The 25194-nt window shown below is 38.7% G+C and overlaps 1 protein-coding gene across 8 annotated transcripts in view; it reads left to right on the top strand.

Annotated features, from left to right (window-relative positions):
- Positions 1-25194, top strand: part of sorcs2 (sortilin-related VPS10 domain containing receptor 2) — a 388660-nt gene that overhangs the window by 92552 nt on the left and 270914 nt on the right. For all 8 annotated transcript variants that reach the window (XM_041984826.1, XM_041984827.1, XM_041984830.1 and 5 more), the window contains exon 2: positions 912-979. In XM_041984826.1, the coding sequence (XP_041840760.1) occupies positions 912-979 (68 nt within the window). The remainder of the gene's footprint in view (positions 1-911; positions 980-25194) is intronic.

Here is a 25194-nt window from a genome sequence, read left to right on the forward strand (position 1 = left end):
GTTCTGTCTCTTCTTTTATAGCTTCAGTGCTGCATTTCTAGTCCATTTTCCAGCTGCACTCCCAGGTATTTGTAGTCCCCCTTATACATAGGAGTAGATAAAAAAAATATATTAGAAAAAACACAGTCTTTCAGTGGAAATAAATTGCAGAAAATTCTATAGTAAATATGAAAATACACTGTCCAATAAGCCAATTGCTCTGGTAGGGTCCAGTGGCTTGATTAGGAATTTTTAATGTAAGAAAAACTGCATTTTTTTAAGATAAGAAATTTGAAAAAAGCAAAAACAAACCAAAACAAGACAACGAAGATGCTTAGATTTTTATTATTTTTTATTTTCTTTATATTCAATTTAATTGTCTTTGTTTATTTTTACTATTTTTGGGTTGCGTCATTTTCAGGTATGTCAGATATACTTGGGAGCACAGATGAATTATCATATCTTTTCATTTTTCACTCGTATTCTTTCTTTGTATGTCTCCCTTAAAATACTTGTGAATCTAACACTCAAATTTGAGCTAAATTAGTCCCTCAAGGTTTAAGAAGTTCTTTTAATGCCTGTTGGGGTCAGTCAGGGCCCATCACACAGAAACAAGAATAAATATCTAAAAGGACAACGATGAATAAATAAAAACAGAATAAAGAGCTACTTGTCCAGCAGGGAAATATATGTCATTATATATGATAATATATACAATGACAGACTTGAGAAAAGAGCAGAACAATGTTTGAAGGGATAAAAGATTTCAGCTGCATGAGCCACTTGTGTTTTTTTTTTTCTGTTTTTTCCATGTCTGTACATGCTGCCAACTTTTGATGAAACTTCTTTGTTCTAGCTCTGCTTATCCTCACTGTCAATCTTATCCTCGTCACGTATGTCTCATTACATTTTCTCTACATATTTTCTTGCAGGTTATCCTGATCTTGACCAAGTACTACCACGCTGACTCCACCAAGGTCTTGGAGAGCTCTCTGTGGAGGTAGGCCAAACAATCACACCACCTTATCCCTCCAGCAGATGTCTTTATGTCTTGTCTGGCCTCAGTCATACCGACCTTTCATCAGCAAACAGCTTTGCTTCAACAGTGAGGTCAGCATGGGTCTTTGTTATCTCTGCTCTGCGCCTCTTCAAGTAAACAAGGATGAAATGGAGCTCTGTGGCGGGGAAAACATGAGCAGGCAGCTAGAAGTAAATTGAGGGACCGGAGAGCATCACTGCGAGGCTACAGTGGGCATCTGTTTGGACAGATACCGTATCAGCATGCCACAGGGCAGGATGTCGGGCACCGGCAGCGACAGGGAAAGGGGTTAAGTCTGGTTGGCAGAGCTTCCTTTATTTAGCGACGCTGCGACTTGCCAACACACTTCTCACTTCCTTCCTGCATCCATTTTTCTCCATAGGACAGCAAATAGATCATGTTTGTCCATAAATTTTCATGGAGTATTAATTTAACTAAGCCTGACATTTTGAAAAGCACTCTGGAGACTTCATTATATTCAACTCCCCCATACCCCCCACCCCCTAAAAAAACAAAAACAAAACCTGATTGATAAAACTGGTCAAAATTGGCTGTCTAGAAGGCATTCACACACAGCAAAGCCTGTCTGATGGCGGTGCTTAATTCATGCTATTCGCCTCACTGAGGGCTCCATGACTTCAAAGCTTGCGCCTCTCATTAGCTCTGACTGCCAGTCTCCCTTGAGGACAGGTATAAATAATGTACATATTTTTCGCTTTCTTTGTTGATGTTTTAATTGTTGCAGTGTATGAATAATGCCAGAGATTCCAAACCGGACAGCTCGCCTCTGTAAGGAAAAAGACAGCAAACAGTTGACTTTAGTCTGAGCCGAACATAAATTGTCAGAAACAGGAGGAGCTGGCCATCTGCCTTTTTCTAAAACCCGGAAATTAGCATGAAATTAGCATGTTTCCAAGAGGATCCATTCAGCTATCTTCCTATTTGTGCGAAGTTTAGTGTTTCTTTGTGGCTGTCAGTTGAAGATTGTGTGTGGACGGCCGCAGTCCAGCCTGGCCTTCAGGCTTTGAGGTTCCAGAGCTGTTGGATCAAACAGGGAAGATCGGAGAAGATGAATGGATTTGCCCTCTTTCCCTGTCAGGTGGCAAAAGATCAAGATGTCAGATTTCACAGAGGGTGGGAAGTTAAACACACAGAGGAGGAAAGTTTTCATGGGAGCTGAATGAATGAACTGAGACCAGTTTAGATCAGACCAGTTTGGCTCTTAGAAAGGTCATTTAGACCTGCTTTAATCCGGCTAAAGAACCTAAACCTAAGGAGTTACTTAAACTATCGCAATACTGTGTGTTTCTTTGAAACATCTGTTAAATGTAAGCAAGATAAAGTTTGACAGAATGAGCTTAAACAGTATTTTATAAAGGTTAGAACTATATCTTTTTGATAGCCAAGGAAATATTAGTTTGACATTCATATTTGATTAAAGTCAGAAGGAAAATCTATGACTGTGTTTCTACAGTGTGACTGATGATGTTTAAACCTCTGAGAAAAGGGCTGCCAGAGCCTCAAATGCAACCTAAGAAATTAAGGTTCAGGAATGGTCTGCATTGCCTCTCCAGATTTACTCTAGTTGGGTACAAACCCAGCACCCTGAAATTTAGTGTTTCTTTTATTTGCAGCTTTCTGTCTGTAGCTTTATATTTACCAAATTACGCCTTTTTCTCTCTTTCTTTTCCTTGCCTGCTCTGATAATGTCACTGTGGGTATTTTTGCTTGAATTCAGCTGGGGTGACCGTTCAAAACAGCCAGTGTGTTGATGTCCAGTTGCTAGCGAGTGACGTGGTGCCGTAAAGCCAAATGCTGCTAAGTTTCTCAGCCGCCGGGTGCAAACAGCAGCTTTAGTACATAATTAACATCACTGTGCCATTAAAACAAGAGAGAGGCAGAGTTTTTTTGTTCAGAACGTTATATAGTGCCACTTTAACCTAACACACCTGTTCCCTGGAGAGAAAACACACATGGCTCACAGAAAGGGCTGGGCTGACATTTGAATGATAAAGCTGGATAATGATGTGGTGTTTTTCAACAGTGCAACTCAACACACATCAGTCAACAGTCAGCTCTGTTTATCTGAAGGTTTTTAAAGCTGCAGTTATGTACCGCTAGTTGTCGCTTAAGATTTTGCACATTTAAAATTAAACAAAGGTCCACAGTCCATAGTTGCAGGGAGAGAAACAATATACTGATCTATAAAACTCAATAGCATCCTAATTTTATTAACAGAACTTTTTTGTACTTTTAATGTCTAATTGAGCTCAGCGTTGAAATTATATTGTGACGTTGAAGTTACTTTTTGTGATTTAAAATAAACAGTGACTGTGTTAACTCATCATGAAATCAATCAATTATTGTTGAATTAAAATCATATTTTGGCACAACTATTGATATTGGCAGGTATAAAATCATTATCTAGGGAACTGATATCAAATTATATTGTTATTAAACATACAATTTATATCTCGAGTATTTACCTGAAGGACCGTTTTGTATTCTTTTTGAGAACTGTTGATTTAGGTAGAGAAATTAAAGGGTTGTTTAAGGGTATATTCCTTTTTAAAGTTTGCATCGCTTAAGTTAGTTGATTAAAAGATGATTTAATAAATCTATGATTAAAATGTGCTCCTAAACATAACATAGGATAGTGTATTTTGTTGCAACCGAATAGGAAATCAAAACTGTATAACTTTTGAGAGAAGTAATCACTGCAAGTCACGTCATGTTCTTTAATATGTTCAAAGTCTGAAAACCACTCCATGAACCATCATGTATTGAGCTTCCAGCTCTTAACAACCATACCAGCTCTGTAGCTATGTGTTCTGGTGTAAAGTCTAGAGCTTTGTCCTTCTGCAGGCTTGGCATCAGGTTTGGCTTTTTAATCACTGCTGCCTGCACTCCTACAGCACACGTCCTTCAGCCTGTTATGGCTGGCCCAAACAAACCTCACGAGAATGGTTCGCTCTGAAGCAAGAGGGGAAAAAGAGTGAGGCAACATAACTGATGCTTTTCTTGGCAGTTTATTTGCGTCTTTAAAGCATTCATGTGAAAAAATGGGACTGTTTACTTAAAGGATGATTACTAAAGCCCTTTTTACACAACAATAGTGCTATACTGGCACAGTGAAAAGCTCCTGGATACGCTGCCTTCCCTCTCCTCTGCTTGTTCACACTGTCCAAACACAGTGGGTGGGGGAACGGGGGGAGTGAAAGGGGAATGAACAATGGTGTAATGTAACAACACCAGAATAAGTTGGTACATGTTTCATTCTTTAAACTTGAGTTTTCTATCAGCTTGTGAGTCCTTTAAATGGTGACATGTAAGGCTTCTCCACCATAGAGTGGTGGTTGCACAATGTTGCTTCAGGTCTGCTATTATACTTAGTCAAGCTAGTCTCCTAAAAACAAAGTGTCTTTTGCCATTTGTGTAGTGGGTAAGCTAGCACGATATTAGAAAAATATGCAGTCATTATTTTACGATAACAAAATTACAGGCAATAAATAAACACTTTCTTGAATATAAGGAGTTGATTTCAGGTGTATGGGTGAGGGCTGCAGCTGTGCATGCTAGCTAGCTGTAGAAGATACACAAAAACAAAACTTCATCTAAGTCAGATCTAGCCCTTAATATTCATTTCATACATCGTGGTGACTAAGCTGAAGAAAATGCTACACGTTTTTTAGGTTTTTTTTTTCCAGAGGGGGTCCTTTCCCATCATAATGGGATACACCGTGAAAATTATTTTCTTGATGTTGGTTGTTTCTCACCTGGAGTTTGTGATGCTGCTGCCTTGTTCATCTCATATAAAGGCAGCCTTTCTCACCCTGGTTGGTGGGCTGCTAAATTCCTGCCATGAATAATGACTCACTGCACTGTGTCCAGTGCTTTCACACCACGGTTGTGGCGCTAGCTTCAGCTCTGGCTTCAGTTCTTTTCTGGAGTCTCAGTACCTTGATGTTTTAATGTGAACCAGCCCGCTTTCACACCAGTTTAACCAGAACCAAAGTGGGAGGAAAAACATCTTGATGATTTGGTCATTAAAGTTGGTGGTTACAACATCAGACTCCCTTATAATGTACAGTTTCCTAAAATAAACAATACATCCAGACGACTGAGGGAATGTCGACTCAGTATTTTCCTGACAGAGAAAAGTGTTGGCTCAGATAGCAGCTGCCATTTCTCCCACTCTGCAACATGCCTCTGTTTGAGGTGTTGAAATAAATTGGATGTTCTGCCATCTTTGGTAGAAACAAACTTTAAATTATTTCTGTTACGTATTCTTAATGGTTCCAAGTATGAGATCGTAAAACTGAATCAGCTCCTAATAATTGATAACACAGAGCCTTTTGGCAACAAGCTCTTCCTGTTAGCTCCTGTATTTAGTTTAGCTTTGTGTGTGTGTGACTTGCATATGTGTGTCTTCATGGGCATATTAAAGGGGAAAAAAATACAGATTTTCACAGAAATATATTATCATAAATGGAAAACAGACTCAAGTGCTGTTACAATAGCCACCTTAACAATATCAATGAGGTAAACAACACAAGAGTAAAGCGTGAGCCTACATGATGCGAAGAGTCCTGGCAAAGCATCAGTGATAATCTACTGTAATGCATTTTTTTGCACGCCTTAACACTTTCTTCTTCACATGAATATCAGTGTTGCTTACCTAAAACAACTAAACTAACATGAACAAATTCTGCTTAGTTTGCAGGTAACCTCCCTGATTCATCCCCTTCATTTATTAAATCATTGTCATGAATGTTTTAGCAACCTTTAAATTAATGAAGCTGAGCATTGGAGCCAAAGTGACTTCTTACTCTGCGCTTTGAGGTCACTTCAACAGAATATCTGTCTCATCGGATGTAGTCTTTCAGGTGATTAAACTGGACATCAAATCTGGATACTTCACTAGAAAGAGAGGGCTCTTAAAGATGAGCTAAAGAAATGAGGATTTGTTCATGGGTTGCCAAACACTGATGGCTGTAGGCTGACAGAACTCATCTTCAAGGCTGTTGCTCCAAGTGTATTCATTAAATACTCTTTAAAGCTTTTTAATCCTCAAACTGAAAGGAGCAACCAAGTGTTTCCTAATTTCAGTTGATATGTGAAGCTTCAACTGCAGTGGTTTTGGGTTAAATAGCAGTTACTGGATATTTATGTAATCACTGGTCATTGGAAGCTTTTATCACAGCAAACATAGGTTACTGGCCTTCAGTAATCCATGTGGTTTAAATAAATGGATTAATGCCAGTGTTTTGTTCTTGAGTGAGTTTAACCAGCTGATTCTAATTCTGACTAAATCACCCTCTGCTATTGGTGTTGCTGTGGCTGAAGCATTAAAGCATATATGCCAGGTGGTATTTTGCCAAGTCTGCACCAATAATAGAAAGCAGCTACAACAGGTGCAGAGTGTCTTTATCTTAAGAGCACGGACGTAGTGAATAGCGGTGAGGTTCATGGCTGGTGAGGCACTGACTCCTTTAGAGTTCGATTTACAATTCTAAGAACTCAACATCTATTCAACTGGCAGCATATTGATAATTGGAAATGTTTCATATCTCATCAACATTCCTCTCTCATTCACACACTAACACAAACACACACAGGAACATATCTGGCCTAGAAACAGGAGACGATGTGTAGAGCCAATTCACTCCCTTTGTTTCTTCGAAACATTTTATCTTCATTCTAAACAAAGTAAAGTATAAATATGTGAACAAAGATTCAGTTTTGATCTCAGATAAATTCTTAGTTGTTTTTAAAACTTTTGGTAATTTAATCATGTTTAATACGGGCTGCTTATCACAAGGAAAAGAAGAAAAAATAAAATAATTCACTTAAAGTCAAATTTTTGTTTTCAAATATTCATTTTTTAGTATTTATTTATTTTTAGTCTCATCTGTTTTTAAAAAATAACATAAATTTATCGTCTCACCTTTTATCGTTTAATGAAGTCCATGCGCCTATCCTGCTCCACGAAAAGATCTCTCTAAAGAGATAATGGCCAAAGTCTTTTTTTTATCTATTATTTCACCTGTATGTTTATTTCAATCTTCATTTTAGTTTAGATATATAATCCTCCATCTGGTCAATCAGTCGAAGCAGATCATAAAATAAAGAAGGCACTGCTGACTTTAGCTAGCACTTTAGCATGGCGGCAACAAGCACCCATCAACTCATGTGCGCCCCCTCGAGGCGCAGCAGAGTACCGACAGCCTCACTTTATTACTTTTCTATGTAGTTTAAGGTCTGATCATGTCACAAACTTACATTAAAGACATTACAGAGACTGTAAAATGTCATGGTGTGTAATAAATCTTTCTGTAAACTTTATATTGGCGACATGCCGGGAAACAGAAATGGGCGCACGCCATACAACCCAGTAGTGATAAAGCTCGGCTCGCTGCTGCCTCATCTCAGGTTTCTGTCTTGTATTTAATCAGAAACTGCACCAATTCCACCATTTTACTTAAGATATTGTTAAAAATGATTGGAGTCATGCAGAAAATATAGTTCTAATACAGATTAGTGGACAAATATTAAAATTATATTTAGTGATAATTAATAGTTTTTTTTATTGTGGATGAGGCTCTGTCTCCCCTGATCGCATGTTAATGGGAAATTGTAATGGTTATTGTGAACAGAACACCAGCAAGTCACCAGCATTAGCAGCGAGAAGAAATCCAGACAGTTTGTTTGTGTTTTTCAGTAAGAAAGTTGCACCATTTATAAAACCCATGTGATTAATTTCCAACCACATTTTACCTTTACAGTGATGTTTGTCCAGCATTTGATAGTCTCATTTAGATGAACCAAAATGTTTGATTACAGCTCCATGTGTCTCTTCATGTCTCTTGTGAAAAGACATTTTAAAGAATCATACCAACATTAGGACATCTCTTGTATATGTCGAAGAAGCTAGCATGTTTACAAACTCCTAGGGTGGATGCCTTGTAAATGTGAAGAGGTTAGTTTAACTCAAACTAAACAATCAGTTTGATTTTCCAAATAAATCCTTGATGGTGAGTGTGTGACAAAAAGTTAGATTTTTATAGCTCTTAATCAACCCACTTGCCTATTCTTTGGGTCGATTAGGAGCTATAAAACTCGCAAGTACATCATATGCATCTGACTGTGTAGCCCTCAGCTGAAGGATTCTGATTCGCAGTCCTTTAAAACAGCAACAGCACATTGCCTGTGAAGCTGATGCTATGTGAAGATTTAATGTTAACAGGCTGAGAGTTAATTTGAGCCAGGAAGGCCCAAATCTGGCCAATGGCAACCTATCTCAGAACAAACAGGATAAAGAGCCAGAAATATTGCCCTCATGAGCACAAACATATTATCTGGTGCTCTGGCAGTGATATATACTTGGTTTTACAAACAATATTTTCTTCATAAAAGCTAATCCGCTCTTTATGTGTCAGAGCTAAACCCAACAGGAAAAACAAAACCAAGAGGCTCCTGCAGTTCATTTTGTGAGTGCTTGCTTCCATCTGGCCATGGGAATAATAGCCATAAAAGGGCAGCTGTGCTTTTACAAGAGTTGTTTAGAAGGACGCAGAGTTATGCTCAGCCCTGTTATTGCCACCTGTGGATTGTTTAGGCAGGTAAACGACTCACAGGTTGGATGGATGGCAGGATCAGAGACACACAACCTCAGTTACGACTGAAACTGTGTACTGCTCAGAACATGAAAATTTTAAAATGTACATAGTCACAAAATATTGTAGCTGATGCCATGCAGAGTTTTTAGCCAAAGCTAGTTCTCAATTCTTGTCCCTGGTTGGGCCTTTCTACACCACATTACAATACATTATACAAATCCTGTTGAATGAGTAGTAAAACATCTGTAAGAACCAAAACAAGTAGTCTAACTGCTCTGTGTCCAAGTACCTGGATTACTATAATCTTTACTAACATTGTCTCTAAAAACATGCTCATTTATAACTGCAAGAAGTTATTAAACCCTGCGTACCCATTAAAGATGAAATGAAATGAAATGAAAATGAAATGAATGAAATGAATGAAATGAATGAAATGAATGAAATGAAATGAAATGAATGAAATGAAAAATACTTTATTAATCCCAAAGGGAAATTCAATATTGTAGTAGTAGTAATTTTTTAGTAAAACAATCACATTAATTAATTAAGGGCTTTGTTCTTCAGCCTGATAGCTGCTGGAAGGAAGGATCTTCTGTATCTCTCTGTCTTGCATCGGACTTGAACAAGCCTCCCACTGAACACACTCTGTTGTTTCGTCACGGCGTTGTGTAGAGGGTGTGAAGGATCTTCCATTATCTTCGTCAGCTTGTACAGAATTCTTTTTTTGATGATCAACTCCAGCGGCTCCAGAGTTACTCCAAGCACAGAACCGGCTTTCTTGATCAGTTTGTTAATTCTTTTCAAGTCTCTGGTTCTCATGCCGCTGCCCCAGCAGATTGCTGCAAAGCTGATTGCACTTTCAACAACAGACCTGTAGAACATTTGCAACATTTTGGTGCAGACGTTAAAAGATCTCAGCTTCCTTAAGAAGTAGAGTCTGCTCTGACCTTTCTTGTAAATGTACTCAGTGTTGCTTTTCCACTCAAGTCTGTTGTCCAGCTGAACTCCAAGGTACTTGTATTCCTCCACCACCTCCACCTCCTCTCCCATGATGGAAACACTTCTATGTGTGTTCTTGTTCCTCCTGAAGTCAACAATCATCTCCTTTGTTTTCTTGGTATTCAAGATGAGATGATTGTCACCACACCATTTCACAAACTGACCGACCAGTTCTCTGTACTCTGCTTCTTGTCCATCACTGATACACCCAACAACTGCTGAGTCATCAGAGTATTTCTGCAGATGACAGAACTCAGAGTTGTACTGGAAGTCTGAGGTGTACAGCGTGAATAGAAATGGTGAAAGTACAGTCCCTTGTGGTGTTCCAGTGCAGCTGACCACCATCTCAGACACACAACCTTTCAGTCTCACAAACTGTGGTCTGTTTGTGAGGTAGTCGTAAATCCAGGTGGTTGTGGAGGGATCCACCTGGAATTTCTGCAGCTTCTCACACAGCAGAGCAGGCTGAATCGTATTAAAAGCACTTGAGAAATCAAAGAACATGACCCTCAAAGTGCTGCCTGACTGGTCCAGATGAGAGTGGGCTCTCTGAAGCAGGTATATGATGGCATCTTCAACCCCAAGCCCATTACGGTATGCAAACTGTAATGGGTCCTGAAAGGTGTTCACCTGCTTGCTGAGGTGAGCCAGTAAGAGTCTCTCCAGGACTTTCATGACGTGAGATGTCAGGGCGACTGGTCTGTAGTCTTTTGGTTCAGCTGGTTGTGGTTTTTTAGGCACTGGAACAAGGCAGGATGTTTTCCACAGCACCGGGATTCTTCTCTGGCTCAGGCTGGTGTTGAACAGGTGCTGAAGAATCGGACATAGCTGTTTTGAGCAGGTCTTGAGAACTCTGGGACTGACACCATCTGGACCTGCAGCCTTGAAATTAAAGATCCATCTCTAATCACACACTTTTATAAACAAAGAGGTGGTGTGAGAGTAGATGGAGCATTTATAATTCATGGCGTCTTCACACATCTTTTGAAGGGAGCTGGTAGCCATCACTCTTTTGGGGGGTTCACTGTTTCATTATGGATGACCAGATGTACTGACAGGCTGACACTTCTGTGTGAAACAGGTCTACCAAAACACAACTGCTGACAATATGTCTGTCAAATGCTCCAAATTGTCAGATATGTAAAATCTTCTCGTTAACCCCAACCAACCGGAGCCAGCTATGGAGATAACAGATAGCAGAAAATGGGTCCATTTCTGTTTGAGTTCAAATCACTGCACTTGTCTTTGATGTGTGCATTTTAGTGAGTTTTGACAAATGCAAATGAGTGCTAGGTTGTTGTTTTTTCAGCCCTTTGTTGGGCACAGAATCATATTTGTAAAGTTCATTGGACATATAAAATGCCTTTGCATGCTAGTCCATGAAATCAAAGAACCACACTGAGTTCTCCACACCAATCATCAAAGATGGCCACTACTATTGTATAACTTTTGTTATTTTAAAAAGCAAAAAGTATCTTTTAATATACTCCAATATTACAATAACACAATTTTCTGTGGTTAAAAATGAAAATTTCCATGTATTTCAGTGAGTGCCCAGTAAAGGGCTAAATCAGACATTTTACAGGGGCGTACTTGTTATTTTCTCCTTCTTTTATTTATGTATTTATGTGCATGTTGTAACGTGTGGGTTCCTGCAGGATGCCAGCTGAATAAAAGCTGGAGAAAAGCGAGCAGTGCGAGCAGGCAAGGGAACAAATCAAAGCGTCTCCGGGGCTTCTTCAAGCTGAGCTGTACGGGGCATCACACAGAAAGCACCACACACACTTTCTCCTCCATCTCCTACCTGTTTCTTTACACTCCATCATTTCTTTTAATTATTTTTTTTTAGGAGGAAACAAAATCAAACTAAAAAAGAGAAAGAAAAAAAACTGAGTTCAAGTTTAAACAAGCAGGGTAATCAGGGAGATAATAAATGTAGTCATGATACCAAACACTGTAGCTTTGATTGTTCCTGACATAACCGGGTCATAATAGCAGCAAAACGGGGATAATACAGTATCTACAAGTATAAAGAAGTTGTGCTAAAGATTTAAAGAAAAAGGGATATCACCAAGTAAACAATTACTGAGACGGTTCTCAGAGCATCCTTCTCATTAGAACTGAAAGCAACGTCAAAAAAGTATTTTCATTCTCTTTAAATCACAAATACACTGTCAAATAAAAAAAATTAAATAAAATTAAAAAATAACATGTGACAATGTTTTTTTTCATTTAGTGCTAACATGCACCCCATCTGTTCTAAACAGGGTTTTGGCTTGGCCTGACAGTCTGTCCTGCACATGTGTCCTCAGTGAGAAGATCTCAGTTACCTGCTCTGCATACAAACATACGTAGTCTATGACACACAATTAGCTGAGCAGCAAACAAGACACCAGCAGAACCAGCAATGTTTGTAAAATCATGAATACATTCGCTGATCTGCAGCCTATCAAAAGTCACAGATTAATGAATTAGATTCAGCTGAGTCACTTCTTACATCATTAAAGAGTCATTAAAAAAACATTTAAATATGTTTGGTTTTGGCACATGAAAGAATTAAATACATGACTCTGTGGTTTTGATGAAAATCTTCACACAGTGAAGTTTTAAACTCTGAAATTCAGATGGCTCACCAGCAGACTTCACCATTTGATACACAGCTTCACTGACTTCATAGGTCAGATGAGAACGCGAGCTGGGTTCAGACCATCGTGCAACAGGCTAGTTTTACCCTTCTGATGGTGTGTTGTTGCAATAGTTAAACGGGAGTTTTTTTCTTTCCAACGTCACCTGGATTAAATCGAATTCAAGATTCAATGCATTCTGTTGTTTTTCCTCAACCAGGCTATCATTTGTTATGATCTGGATTGTTTGAATGTGATTGTATGACTTGAATTGGTTTGAACTGATTTGTTTATAAAGTGCCCTGAGATGATGTTGCTGTGAATTGGCGCCATACAAATAAAGCTGAATTAAACTGAATTGAATAATTTCATGTTACACATGCAACATGAAATGTACTGAAAAATAATTAATTAATCTCAGAAGGACATTTCAACTGGAACACCCCACTGTAAAGTAACGATTGAATTGATTTGATTGGTGTGAAGCATTTGATAACCCCATGGTACACTAACATCATCAGCAGTCACAAATGATTAAAACTGGTTATATTTGTCCGATTTCCTTCCTGAAACTGATCAGTCTCTGGCTCAGATGGAAGAAGGGGGACCACAGAGACTACCTAGCACCACATAAACTTGGTCTTCAACAAACACTGACATGTCTCCCTCCAGACACATCAAAGGCTTTTATAACCTTTATATATATATATATATTTTTCCACATGCACCAAACACCTGAAAACTTTGAGATATTTCCCACATGTGAACTAAAATAAATAACCACATGCATGCTGGATGTGCATCATCTGTGGCAGGGGTGGCCAGCTTCGGCCCTCGAGAGCCACAATCCTGCAGGTTTTCCATGCATCCCTGCACCGACACACGTGACTTAAACTAATGAGTGATTGTGCAGATCCTTATAGGCTGTTGGATCCATTTAATTTGAGTCAGGTGTGTTGGTGCAGGGATGCATGGAAAACCTGCAGGATTGTGGCTCTTGAGGACCGACGTTGGCCACCCCTGTTCTGTGGGATTATCAGTTACTGTAAAATACTGAAAAAGAAGACCAGATGCTGGAGTCAATCCTGTGTCTTTAAATTTGACTCAATGCTCTGAAGTAGTCACTTTTAGGCCTGTTAACTAGCATCCCTACCATAGCTCATTTCCCACTTTGATGCCTCTTTTATCAGTTTGTTTCAGATGTTGGCGTTCACACACACACACACACACACACACACACACACACACACACACACACACACACACACACACACACACACACACACACACACACACACACACACACACATCGTCTTGCCACCATTACAAATATGATGATGATTATCCCTCCTTGGGGTCCAGATCACATTTCCCCAAACTAAAGCAGAAGAGAGAGCCACAAAGTGGAAACACTCGCTTTTGGGCTTAATCAAGAGTGTGTTTTATTTCCCTCCTCCTCTTCCTCAGCTCATCTTCTCTCCTCACTTGTAGATTAATCCCATCCACTTTCCTTCTTTCTCTCTCTTTGTTCTCTCTGTGTTTCTCCTTTGGTCCAGATGGTCTTGGGTGATGTAAATACTTAATCGAGGCAAGAGCATCATCTCCCTTTCATCCCTGCACCCCACACCTCCACCATTTCATCACTTCCCTCCATACATATTTCACAGCCTCAAGTAGGAAAGACAGAGGAAACTCGAGAACGAACGAGAGAGCGAGAGAAAGAGCAAGAGATGGTACCCATGAGGGCACTGGAGATGGTAGTGAGACTCTTCTCTAAACACAAGTGGTTACAGAACCAGAAAAAGGCCTCTAGGGTAACAGCACAGTGTTGGGTGGATCCGATCCAGCGAGGATGTCAGGGATCTGAGGAGAAATTTCTGAGGCTTTAATGGTAGAAACTGGAGCCTCAACCCTTTTTGTAAATGGGCTGAGGGACGTTTTCTGGATAAAGCTGAAAGAAAAGACCAAATGACACATCAGCTGTAGTGATGGATAATTTATGGGGTTTGGTTCATCTTGAACTCCTGCTTGTCTTAGTTTCCTGCAGTCACTTAAAGCACAAAGGTCACCCAGAAAGAAACCACTGACTACAGAAAGAAAGAAAGAAAGAAAGAAAGAAAGAAAGAAAGAAAGAAAGAAAGAAAGAAAGAAAGAAAGAAAGAAAGAAAGAAAGAAGGACGGACGGAAAGAAAGGAAGGAAATAAGCTAGCATTCACAAAAAACAGGAAAAAAAAACAGGAAAAAACTCTAGAAAACATTCAACTAAATAATAATTATACAGTTTGTCTTAAGAATTTTTTTTAATTTAGACTTTTTAATGTTTCATGACAAACATAAGCCCATAATATTCATTCAGTTCATTAGCTCATTAATCAGTACCTGGGTCCTTCAGCCTCACGTCTCTTTAACCCCAAGGCCAAGGATGGCTAGTTCAGTCCTAGAGAACCTGAGCTCAAGAAAAAATCTAAAACTTGCAGGACTGACACATTTGATTCAGAATAATTCATCAACTTATCAAGATCAGGGGCCTCATTTATCAAACTGTGCATAGCAAAGCAAACTATGGGTGGTGTCTGCTGCGCAAAAAGGAAACGCGGCGCACTTCAACTTTCAGATGCCATGCGGATGTCGCGGCTGGATATTTCAGTCGGTAGAGCATCCGTCTCCAATGAGGGAGATCAAAGTTCGAATCCCCCACGGGTGAACAGTAACACCTTCCAGTTGGGTCCTTGAGTGCTGCAGCCAACAGTAAATAGTTTTGGAGAAAAGCTAAATGACAGTAATGATGCCGGTAATGTAGTCTTTTGTTTTAATGTGTAAAATAAATATGTACCGATACATCTGAGACTGGTAGCAGTTTATTAAGTGTTAAATAATATTTCTTTATAGTTCCTGGGTGTTCCAGAAAGGTCGGCAGTGCTGCAGCTGTGATTGGAGAGACTCGCAGCACCACCACAGCCGTGTAGTCCGAGGAAGTCCTGCGGGTGCAGAGGGACACGATTAACATTATTAACAATGTGGTCAGGGTGTTGTGGGAAATGGAGACCGTCTTGACAGAAATTGGGACAACAATTACAAAAGGATTGTGTAAGAATAAATAAATAAATAAAGGAAATCCACCTCTTGTGTTTTTCATAAGCGTTGAATCTCGTTTATTCTGAACCGTTAGTGTTGCAGTTTCCTGTTTTCCCAGATTTTGTGCGTATGCCTGGGTCAGAGTTGCGTGGAGGTAGGAACATTCTCCCATCAAGTTTGGTTTTTATAAATCCCAAAGGTTGACTATAATTGGCGTACACTGGTTTTTGTACCTACGGCAGCTTTATAAATGAAGCCCCTGGTCTGTGACTCATTCATATGAATCTGGCATCTAGAACTTCCAGGACTGCTGCTCTCTAGGACTGAAAGAGAACCATAGCAGAAAGATTATTAAAATTATATTTCTTAAAAGAAAAGAAAAAAAAAGGGAAATTTTATGCATTTTTAGTTCCAGGTGTTTCATGTTATTGTGAACAGACAGACAGGTAGATTTGCAGCCCATTTCCATAATCTTACTGGTATTTCAAAGGATTTGAAAATACAAAAACAAAAACCTGTAATATTAGAGCTTTTCCAGCGTACGATACACCATGGGATAAAACAGCACTGTTTTCCAATGTTTGTGTTATTTGATGCCCTGTGTTTGATGTACCAACATAAATGCCTAACATCTCACAACAACAGGAAATAACATGTTTTTAACAATGGTCCAATATACTGATGATGAAATCCCAGAGATGAAAACATACACACCAGCTACTTAACTGATTTGTTACTATGCATACCCTACAAATGTCTATCAAACTGGAGTAGAAAATATCTTTTTCCAGTTTAGTGGTCCAACAGTTACAGTTCAGACAGGATATGGAAAGACCGTGCTTCTTCCAATAACACAGTGATTGCAGAAATAAATCTGTTTGGAGATGGAGGAGGATGGAAAGGTGCAGGAAACTCTGATTACTATCTGACTGGACTTTAAATCAACTGGAGAATGAGACAACTGTGCAAGCATGGGACCATGTTACGAATGACAGGTAGTGTGTGTATTGTAAGATGTGTGTTTTTCCACATGCTTAGATGTGTTTTTGGCATGTCTGAGTGTCTGTAGAAGTCGGATCATTTTCACACTGAGGCTGAGCAGAGCCATCTGGAAAAGGTTTCTGATTTCCTCAAACATTCTTCTACGAGGAGGAACACAGGTTTGTAACTGCACACAGCTTTAAAGAAGGAAGTGAGAGAGCTGGAGCTCCTTCAGGATTTGCTACTGTCAAAACCGTGAAAGGATATCCACGGGAAACAATAGCTGGCAGAGAGTTCGTAGCTGGAGAGGCTGGCCCACAATCACCTTTTCTTTTTTTCCACTCTCCAGTCCTCTCCCACCTTTCTTTTTTTCATTTTTATCCCAATTTCACAACCTTGTTAGAGCTTACTACCCAAAAGGACACACTGACTTTGGGCCATAGACTGTAAAGTAATGCAGACCAACATTGCTGCAGGGCTAGTTTTATAACTTTTGGGGTTTGTGGTTTTTTTCAGCGCTACATTGCCTCCAAATATATATGAAATGTATGGGTTGGCATACTTGAATTTGTTACTTGAGAGCCATAAACCGACTGACATGAAAATGCTGTCAGTGTGGTACAACTGAACAGTGACCTTCAGACTCTAAAGCAAGCAACATACTGATAATAAAATGAAATTTAGATGGAATTTCATTGGATAAATTGTGGTTTTGCAGTGTTTTGTTTAGCCAACAACTCAGTTATTTTCACATAATACAGGTTTTTGCAAATGGCATATTATTGTGTTGCTGCCATCCTTTTTATCTATTACTGTGGAAGCATTTTGATAAAATCCCGCAGAACCTGACTGCTAAAACACACATTGCTACTGCTGTCTCACATATTATTACATTGGTATCGTTATTTAATATGTGCTAGGGTAAGTGGTTTCTGTTTTGGTCAAGACCTAAGTGTTTTCATCTGTATCACGAAATTATCTAATTTTATCCATTGTACTTAAACCAAACCAAGTTGATGTCAAGGTGCCTTGACAGCTAGCTATGCTAATTATAGAGCTATGCATCCAGCATATAACACATGTACCCTCTGACAATTCTCTGATTTTATGTATTGGACATAGAAAAAAAAACATATTGTCCTTATTACCTTGTCTTAAGATTAGAGAAAAATAGTATTAAAAAGCATACGATGTTTTACATTTTGTCATTACTTATTTATAAAATAACGTGTATAAAATACCGTGTATGCTCTGGAGTTAATGTCTGGGCAGAGTGTATGATCTGATGCAGGTCACTCTCCATCAGGTCCAAAACAACATACACAGACTTGTGCAGATTCAGTAAAAGTTCTAAGAACATCACATTATTCAGTAGCTTGTAGAACCACCTTTAAAAGGAATAAATTATAAGTAATAATTTTTTGTATCATCAGTCTCACTTTGTTTTCAATAAATATTGACCCACTTTTATTTCAGTTAATTGAGATTTGCAGGAGTTAATTAATGGCAAGCTTCTCGAAATGTGTAACAAAATCAAACTTCAATGATAAAAAATATATTATTGAAACTGTGTTTCTATTATCACTTTTACCAAAATAATGAATGAATGAATTTATTTATTTATTGTCACTGCAAAATATTTACATCAAGATTCATTGGCAGTTAAATTCTTAAATCCCAGGCTCTTCTAACAAAGCTAAAAAAACGTATATAAACAACAATAAAAAAAGTTGAACACAAAAAGCAAGAATACAACAAATAAGTTATACAGTAAAATATATTATAAGCAATAAGAAGATGCTATTATTTAAAGGCGGTGTTGCTGCTGACAACATTAGAAGACTCATGGCCTGCGGTATGAAGCTGTCCCTGAGCCTGGTGGTACGGGCTTGAATGCTGCAACTCGATTGGACTGTTTAATGGTCCACGTCACTGGTCCGTGACACTTCAATTTCTGTCTATAGGAAGGCAGCAGCAGAACTGAGACGTGATCAGATTTCCAAAAAGGAGAGCAAGGAAAGGCCTTATACGTGATTGCGTAAGGGATGTAAACATGTAAACACATTGAGTGTGTTCTTGCCATGCGTAGAACAGCTCATGTGTTGGTGGTATCTCGGCAATAAACGCAGCCTCCGGCCATGAAGTCTCTGCCCTGTCGATAACTTCAAACACTTCTTCCATGGCCTCGTTGGTTTTAGCATGTGGTGGAACATACACTACTGTCATAACAACCGATGTGAACTCACACGGAAGATAATAAGGCCGACATCTGATCATGAGTTGCTCCAGGTCTGAAGTACAGCCCAGACCTTTGTTCACCATGAAACAGACACCACCTCCCTTGCTCTTTCCTGAATGTATAGTCCCGTCCAACTGATAAACGGAGAGTCCCTCGGGAACAATGACCTAATCCGGGATCGAGGGGTTGAGCCAAGTTTCCATTAAAGCAAAAACGTTACAGGTGTTAATCTCCCGTTAAAACACCATCCTGCTCTGAAGTTCATTTAGCTTGTTGTCCAATCACTGAACATTTGCCAGAAGAATATTTGGTAGAGGAAACTGACTCCCCCGTTTCCTCAGCCGGACCAGGACTCCAGCTCATGACCCTCTTTTCCTTTGCTGCCTCTGCTGCTCAGGTACAACAACAGGTAGGTGCCGTCATGGAGATTCCCTGCTGTAAGCTGTAGGCTGTAGGCGGTGGTGGTGGTGATAAAAAGTTTTTTCCACCACCAACCTGATGCATGATAATTTATCTCTTTCATATTGTGTGATAGGGCTCACTATAGCAGGTTGCATAACTAAGAAAAAAATGAAAAATAAGAAACTAAATAGAGACTAAATAAGGAAAAAAAAACGTTAGGGGAGAGAGCTTGAGATGCCGCAGCCATTCTTGATGCCATCTTCTCTTTATAAATACCTGTTAAGTTATGTCTTAGTATAAGACACCTGCCATGGGTCTACAAATATGGCAGCTGCCTTATTTGTGTCACTATTTTTACTACGTGTCTCTGTATGGACAAACAACTCTGTGTGTGAAGTGAAAAGCCTCTGAACTTTACAGTAAAACCGCAGTACCGGCTCTGCTTTACAGTACATGTATACTCAGTGTTGTAATACAGTCATCACTGCCTCTGAGGCTACCATCCACTCACATGATAACATGGAAGGACTTTGGCCATTGACGGCCACCATCCTTTCACAACTGTGCTATGTCCATCTTTTCCATGAGATATCAGTAATTCTTACACACTAGACCTTTAAGGTCCAGGCATTTTAATCAGGCTGAGGTCTGGACTTTGACTGGATCATTGCAACATGTTGATTCTTTACTTTTTCAGTCATTCTGTTGTAGATCTGCTGCTCTGTCCTTGTTCGCTTTTATGGCCCAGTTTCAGCCAAGCTTTAGCTTTCAGACAGATGGATTTACATTTGACTCCAGAAAGCTTTGGTGTACAAAAGAGTTCATGGTCCACTCAATCATGCAAGGTGTCCAGGCCCTGTGCCTGCTTAGAAAACCCAGACCATCAGCCCTCCACCACCATGACTGACAGTTGCACCGTATGAACAAGCACCTCCACTTTGGTGTTGATTGTCCAAAGATCATTGTTGTAGACGTCTTTTAGGTTTTTCAGATGCAGCTTTACAGACCTGTACTCTGCTGCCATGCGTTTTTTTAGAGAAGAAACTTTTATCTGGCAGCCCTTCCAAAAAAACCTTACCTGTTCAGTCTTTTCTTGTAGTAATCTCATGATGTGAAGTCTGAGATGTACCAGTTGGGTTTTTGCAGTGTGAACTTGTGGTGAACTTGTTGGGGCGTCTACTGTAGGGAAAATTGACAGACTTCAGTGTTTTTCTACCTGTAACATTCTTTCTCATTGAAGAATGATGGACTTCAAATTGTCAATAAAAGTAAATTTCTTGAGATGAAAAAAATGCAAATGCAAGGTGATAAAAAGAACGGAATAAAATACACAAGATGGGCTGAGAATAATGCAGTGACATTTTTATTGGTGACTGTTAATTAGACATGTAACCTCAAGTCAGCCATTTTATTTGCTTTTGGCCCCACCGAGGAGGAAAGATCAGAAGTAAAAGATGCAAAGAAAAAGTAAGATGTAGATAACAGGGACTGGGAAAGCATGTGAAATGCTAATTGCACTTTAATAGAAAAAAAAATGTTTCATTTTAACAGATAAAAGAGGAGAAAATTGCTTTTTCAACTCAAGAAAATCCTGACAACCTGTTTATGTAGTTCTGAAGTGATGCATAATGCTTTATTTTCTACTTTTTGTCCTTTTTCTATCCCCTCACACCACCCACACACATTATACAAACTAAAAAGCTCTATGTTGATAAAACTGTAAATCTGGAAGTGGAAAACAGCAAAAATGGTTTCATTAGCAAATAAAAGAAAAAAACAAACAAAAAAAAAAAAAAACTGCCTGTTTTGCTGGATAAAGGTTGGGTGGGAAGAAATTAGTTGAAAGTAGACAAACTTTTAAACATGTCAACATGCACAAAACAACACAAACTGGATACACTGGATGTTTCATAGCTGGTACATGCAGCAGGCTTGTTGCTTTCAGCACAAGCTCAAACACGTTTGTCGGCACTTTGGTATTTTTTTTCCCCTGCAGGATCAGCACACACACAATAATAAAATGACAGGTGTACGTGAATGTGAGAAAATGTCATAGCAGTTGGCTGTTTGTTTAGTCTACTGAAAACAGGTGATGTGTTTGGACAAGCTTTGATCGCATAACTAAAGCTGGATCGCCTCTTCAAAGTCAAAGCTAAGCAGAGGGATTCATGAACTATCCAAAAGGTGGAAAATTAGGTGGTGGAAGTTGGGAAGGGGTTTAATATGTCCTTGTTTCTTATATTATGGTTAGTTATTTATTCTACAGACACAAACACGTGCACAAGCACAGTTATATAACAGTGTTTCAACTTTGTTTTGTGAATTCTTGGCAATCTCCATGGCTGCATCATTAGTGACAGTTTAGTGGTCACACTAGCTCTTCATAAAGTTTATTTATGAGTTGGCTTTCATCAGAACAATGAATCTTTCAATAACACAGCATGAATAATTACCATAAAACAATGGCTATTATCACATTAATGATGTCGTTACAATATGCTCTGGGACCATAGCATGAGCTTATGAGCTGGAGCCGTAGGCTTGATCGAGTTGGGTTTCTGTTTGGTTTATGACTTTTTATTAGCTGTTCATGCAGGAAGGTTGCTTAGTCACTTTATATAACACTTCCAGCTGCATTAATAGGGTGAAATAAGGTGAAGGGTTGTTCTGCCAGACCTTAAGAGTGCTGAGGTAAGACAGAAAACGGCATGTTTACTTATCACAACTTAGCCTTATTTATACAGAACTTAACTTAAGAAGACATGCAGCCCGAAGAGCTCTACAGAGCACAAACAAGCATGGAAATAAACAGAACAAAGCAAATAATTGAAAAAAAATAATGCAACTTATTATTATCAGTTTGCAAGTGTCAATAAATAAAAATGTCAACAAAAAAGGCAAATAAAAATGGTGTAAAACACAATAAAGAAAGCAATTATTAAACCAAATAGTGCACAGAAATTAATAAGAGCAGAGAGGGTGTCAGTGTCTCCTTCCCAGACTGGGAGCTGGTTCTTTAGAACTGGCTCATTAGAGAGGCTTATTGTGGTCATGGAAACGCTTGAGAACCACGAGCAAGATTGCACTCTGAAATTTACAAGTTCCTGTGGAGGCCTATAAGGACTGCAAGATGATTATATGTGATCAGAAGGTTTTCAAGTTGTGGTCTAAATTTTACACGAATAAAGACAGGTTGAAACGGAAGACGCCTGATCCCTCTCTGTGGTACCTGTCATCAACATGTTGGAACAATTAATAGACTTTTAGGAAATTGTTTGGAAACTTTATTTGTCCTTTAGAAATCCAACCAGGATGTAATAAATGCATAGGAATATTTTTCATTGTCACTGGGAAAGAATCCTTTAAAAAAGTCTTGGATTTAGATGATGTTCCAGACCATCCCTAAAATGTAATGTCTCCATTTCATTTTTTTTTTACCATTTAAAATGGTTTGTAATGTTCCAATAGACAACTAAACCTACCACACACCTTTTTGTAGTCTCTAGAGTCTGGATCCACATGTGGATTGGTGATGTGTGACATAAGGCCAATATTTGATATGGGGATAACACAAGTGCTGATGAATCAAATCCACTCCAACTTTATTTTGTAGCACTTTAAAAATCACAGGATCCACAATTAAAAACATACGTAGCATAACACATGACACAAAGCATGAAACACAAAACATAAAATAATGTAAAATAAGATTTACAAAAATAAGAAAAAGACAAAAACAAAACACATGGCATGATGGCCTCAAACTGTAGCTTTGGAGTAGATGGTCAAACAGTGGGCAGTTAGAAAAGCTTTTCCCCACTAACACCTCACTAAAACACTATTTTCAGTCCTACTGCATCATGTTTCAAAGTTAGAGTGAAGATTCGGTCTCAAATGTAACAGGAAATGGTGCAACAAAGACAGCATTGTAAATACTCAAGTGCTGCTATGAATCTTGTTACTCTTCTTGTAACAGAGTTTAGTTGTAGATGTGCTGATAACTTGTTCAAAGTGTTGGAACAATAAAGCCACTCTTTGGTGCAAAAGAAGTTTTTGAAGTTTGAAGAAATTATACCGTCATTAAAAATGCGAGTGTTTGCAGAAAAAGTTGTACTGCTGTTTTTGTTATTTCTGGACTTTAGATTTGGCCTCCATAAGTTGTAGGTTTGCATTTGTTAATGAGCACGAAAGATTACACGCCTACTTGTATATGACAGAGAATCCCTTATGACAAGCCCACAGACACTTATCACCTGAATTTTCACTTTGGGGAGCTTTTACAATGGCTCACTACTTTGGCTCAATTCCCAAATGCATTATTACTTAACTCTGGCCAAGATGAGACTGGCAGTAAAACCGGGGGAGGTTCGGGGGGGGGGGGGGGGGGGGGGGGGGGGGTGCACAAAGACAGAGCTTGAGGTCCTTCACCCATGATGACTTGAAGCCACTGGCTCTTCTCTGTGAGCTTCCCAGCTGGCTGCAGAGAAGGCTGATAGGAGTCCAATTTTACACTTGGCGAAGGAGGAAGTGAAAGGGAGAGCAATCAGTGGAAACAAATGTTGGGTGTTACTGTTGTATTGTGAGAGCTGCTGGGTGCTGAAATGATCAGCAGCACACTTTCTGACATGTTAAATCTCATCGAGCTTCATCAGAGTCAGAGCTGTAGTCTTTTCTTGATGATGCTTCTGCTGCATGTGGGGAATTCATGCAAATGTGTCTGCATGAAAAGTAAGTGAATACAAATTTTGAAGGGAAAATGGGAAAATATGTTGTTTCCTATTTGCTTGTCAAATACAAGATTACAAATTATTCTTTAGTAAAGAGCCGAGACCATGGTTAGTGTGTTTTTATCAAAACAAGAAGTGGATGTATTTGGAAAATTAGGAGCTGGTGAGAGATGTGATTGTACAGAGAGATGCATCTTTCAGACTTGTTTATTATTTATTTTATTTGGGCATTACAGTCACATGAAAAAGCAAGCAAACCCACTTTTTCATTAGAATACAATGAGAAAAAGAAATAATTTTGTTCTTACCAGGCTTTTAAATTGGGTAAAGACAACCTTTTTTAAACAATATACAATAATAAAATATTACAACGTTATTACAAAAACTCACCAAAAATCCTGAAACAGGATTCCACAATTATTATTTCCTTATTGTTTTCATGCCCCAGATTGGACCAAGATTTAGCTGTCAGAAAGATGGCCTCACGTTTAAATCTGTAATGCTTACAGAGGAGCAAATGGTTAGTTCACTGACAGTAAGCCCAAAACAAAACAAGCCCAGATCATCACCACTCCACCACCATGCTTGAAAGTTAGTTAAAGGGTTCTTGCTGATATCCTTTTTAGTTTTCACCTTAAACTTGAAATTCTCTTTGTCCAGTATAATAGATAGAGCGTTGACCGATCTGATCCAATGTTATCGGGCTCTTATATTGATGCGATTCATGGATCAGATATTAGGGAATTCAGCCAGATATCTGATCCATGAATCAGGTCAACATCAGAGCCTTTTACTGAAATTAGACCACATCAGTCCCAACTTCGCACAAACAATGTGTGTATATGTATGTATGGATTTAACATCACATATTAACATTGTAATTTGTTTTTCTTTTGTATCTGAAAGGGGTATGAATAAATAAGGTACACGTTTTCCAACTCCTTTTTCAAACGTGTTGAATTGAGGTTTTCACTTTATTTTAACTGATTTTACTATTGCTTTCTATTTTTAATATGCTCGAAATAAGCCATTTATTCTTCATAATAAATTATATATTTATTTGTCAGTGAGTAGAAGTGTATTTTATGACTCAGTAATGTCCATTGAAGTGGCTAATAAATTATCCTCACCCATGAATATACTAGAAAACTGCTTTTAAATAGGTGTCCACTATAGTGACCACTATAAAAGGGTTAAACCAGGTAAAACGGTAAAACTTCATTTGTCCAAAAGGGAAATCTTAATTTAAGGTGCGTAGCATAACTTAGTTATGCAATGTGTCTAATTGTATTATGTATGCTCTACAGTTTGGACAAATATTGTTTGTACAGTATTATCTTGCTGCAAAATAAAGACAATATTGATTAACAATCACTCAAAAAAAAAAAAAAAAAGAAGAAAAAAGAGAAATACTCCCATAAGGGAATAGCGGTGATACGCTCTAAATAAATGTGACGTTATCTACAAATTTAATAAGTCTGAATGTGAAACTGCTGTGTTCGTTACCACC

Source organism: Melanotaenia boesemani, chromosome 5 (assembly GCF_017639745.1).
Source record: "Melanotaenia boesemani isolate fMelBoe1 chromosome 5, fMelBoe1.pri, whole genome shotgun sequence".
In the NCBI taxonomy this organism is placed as follows: Eukaryota; Metazoa; Chordata; class Actinopteri; order Atheriniformes; family Melanotaeniidae; genus Melanotaenia; species Melanotaenia boesemani.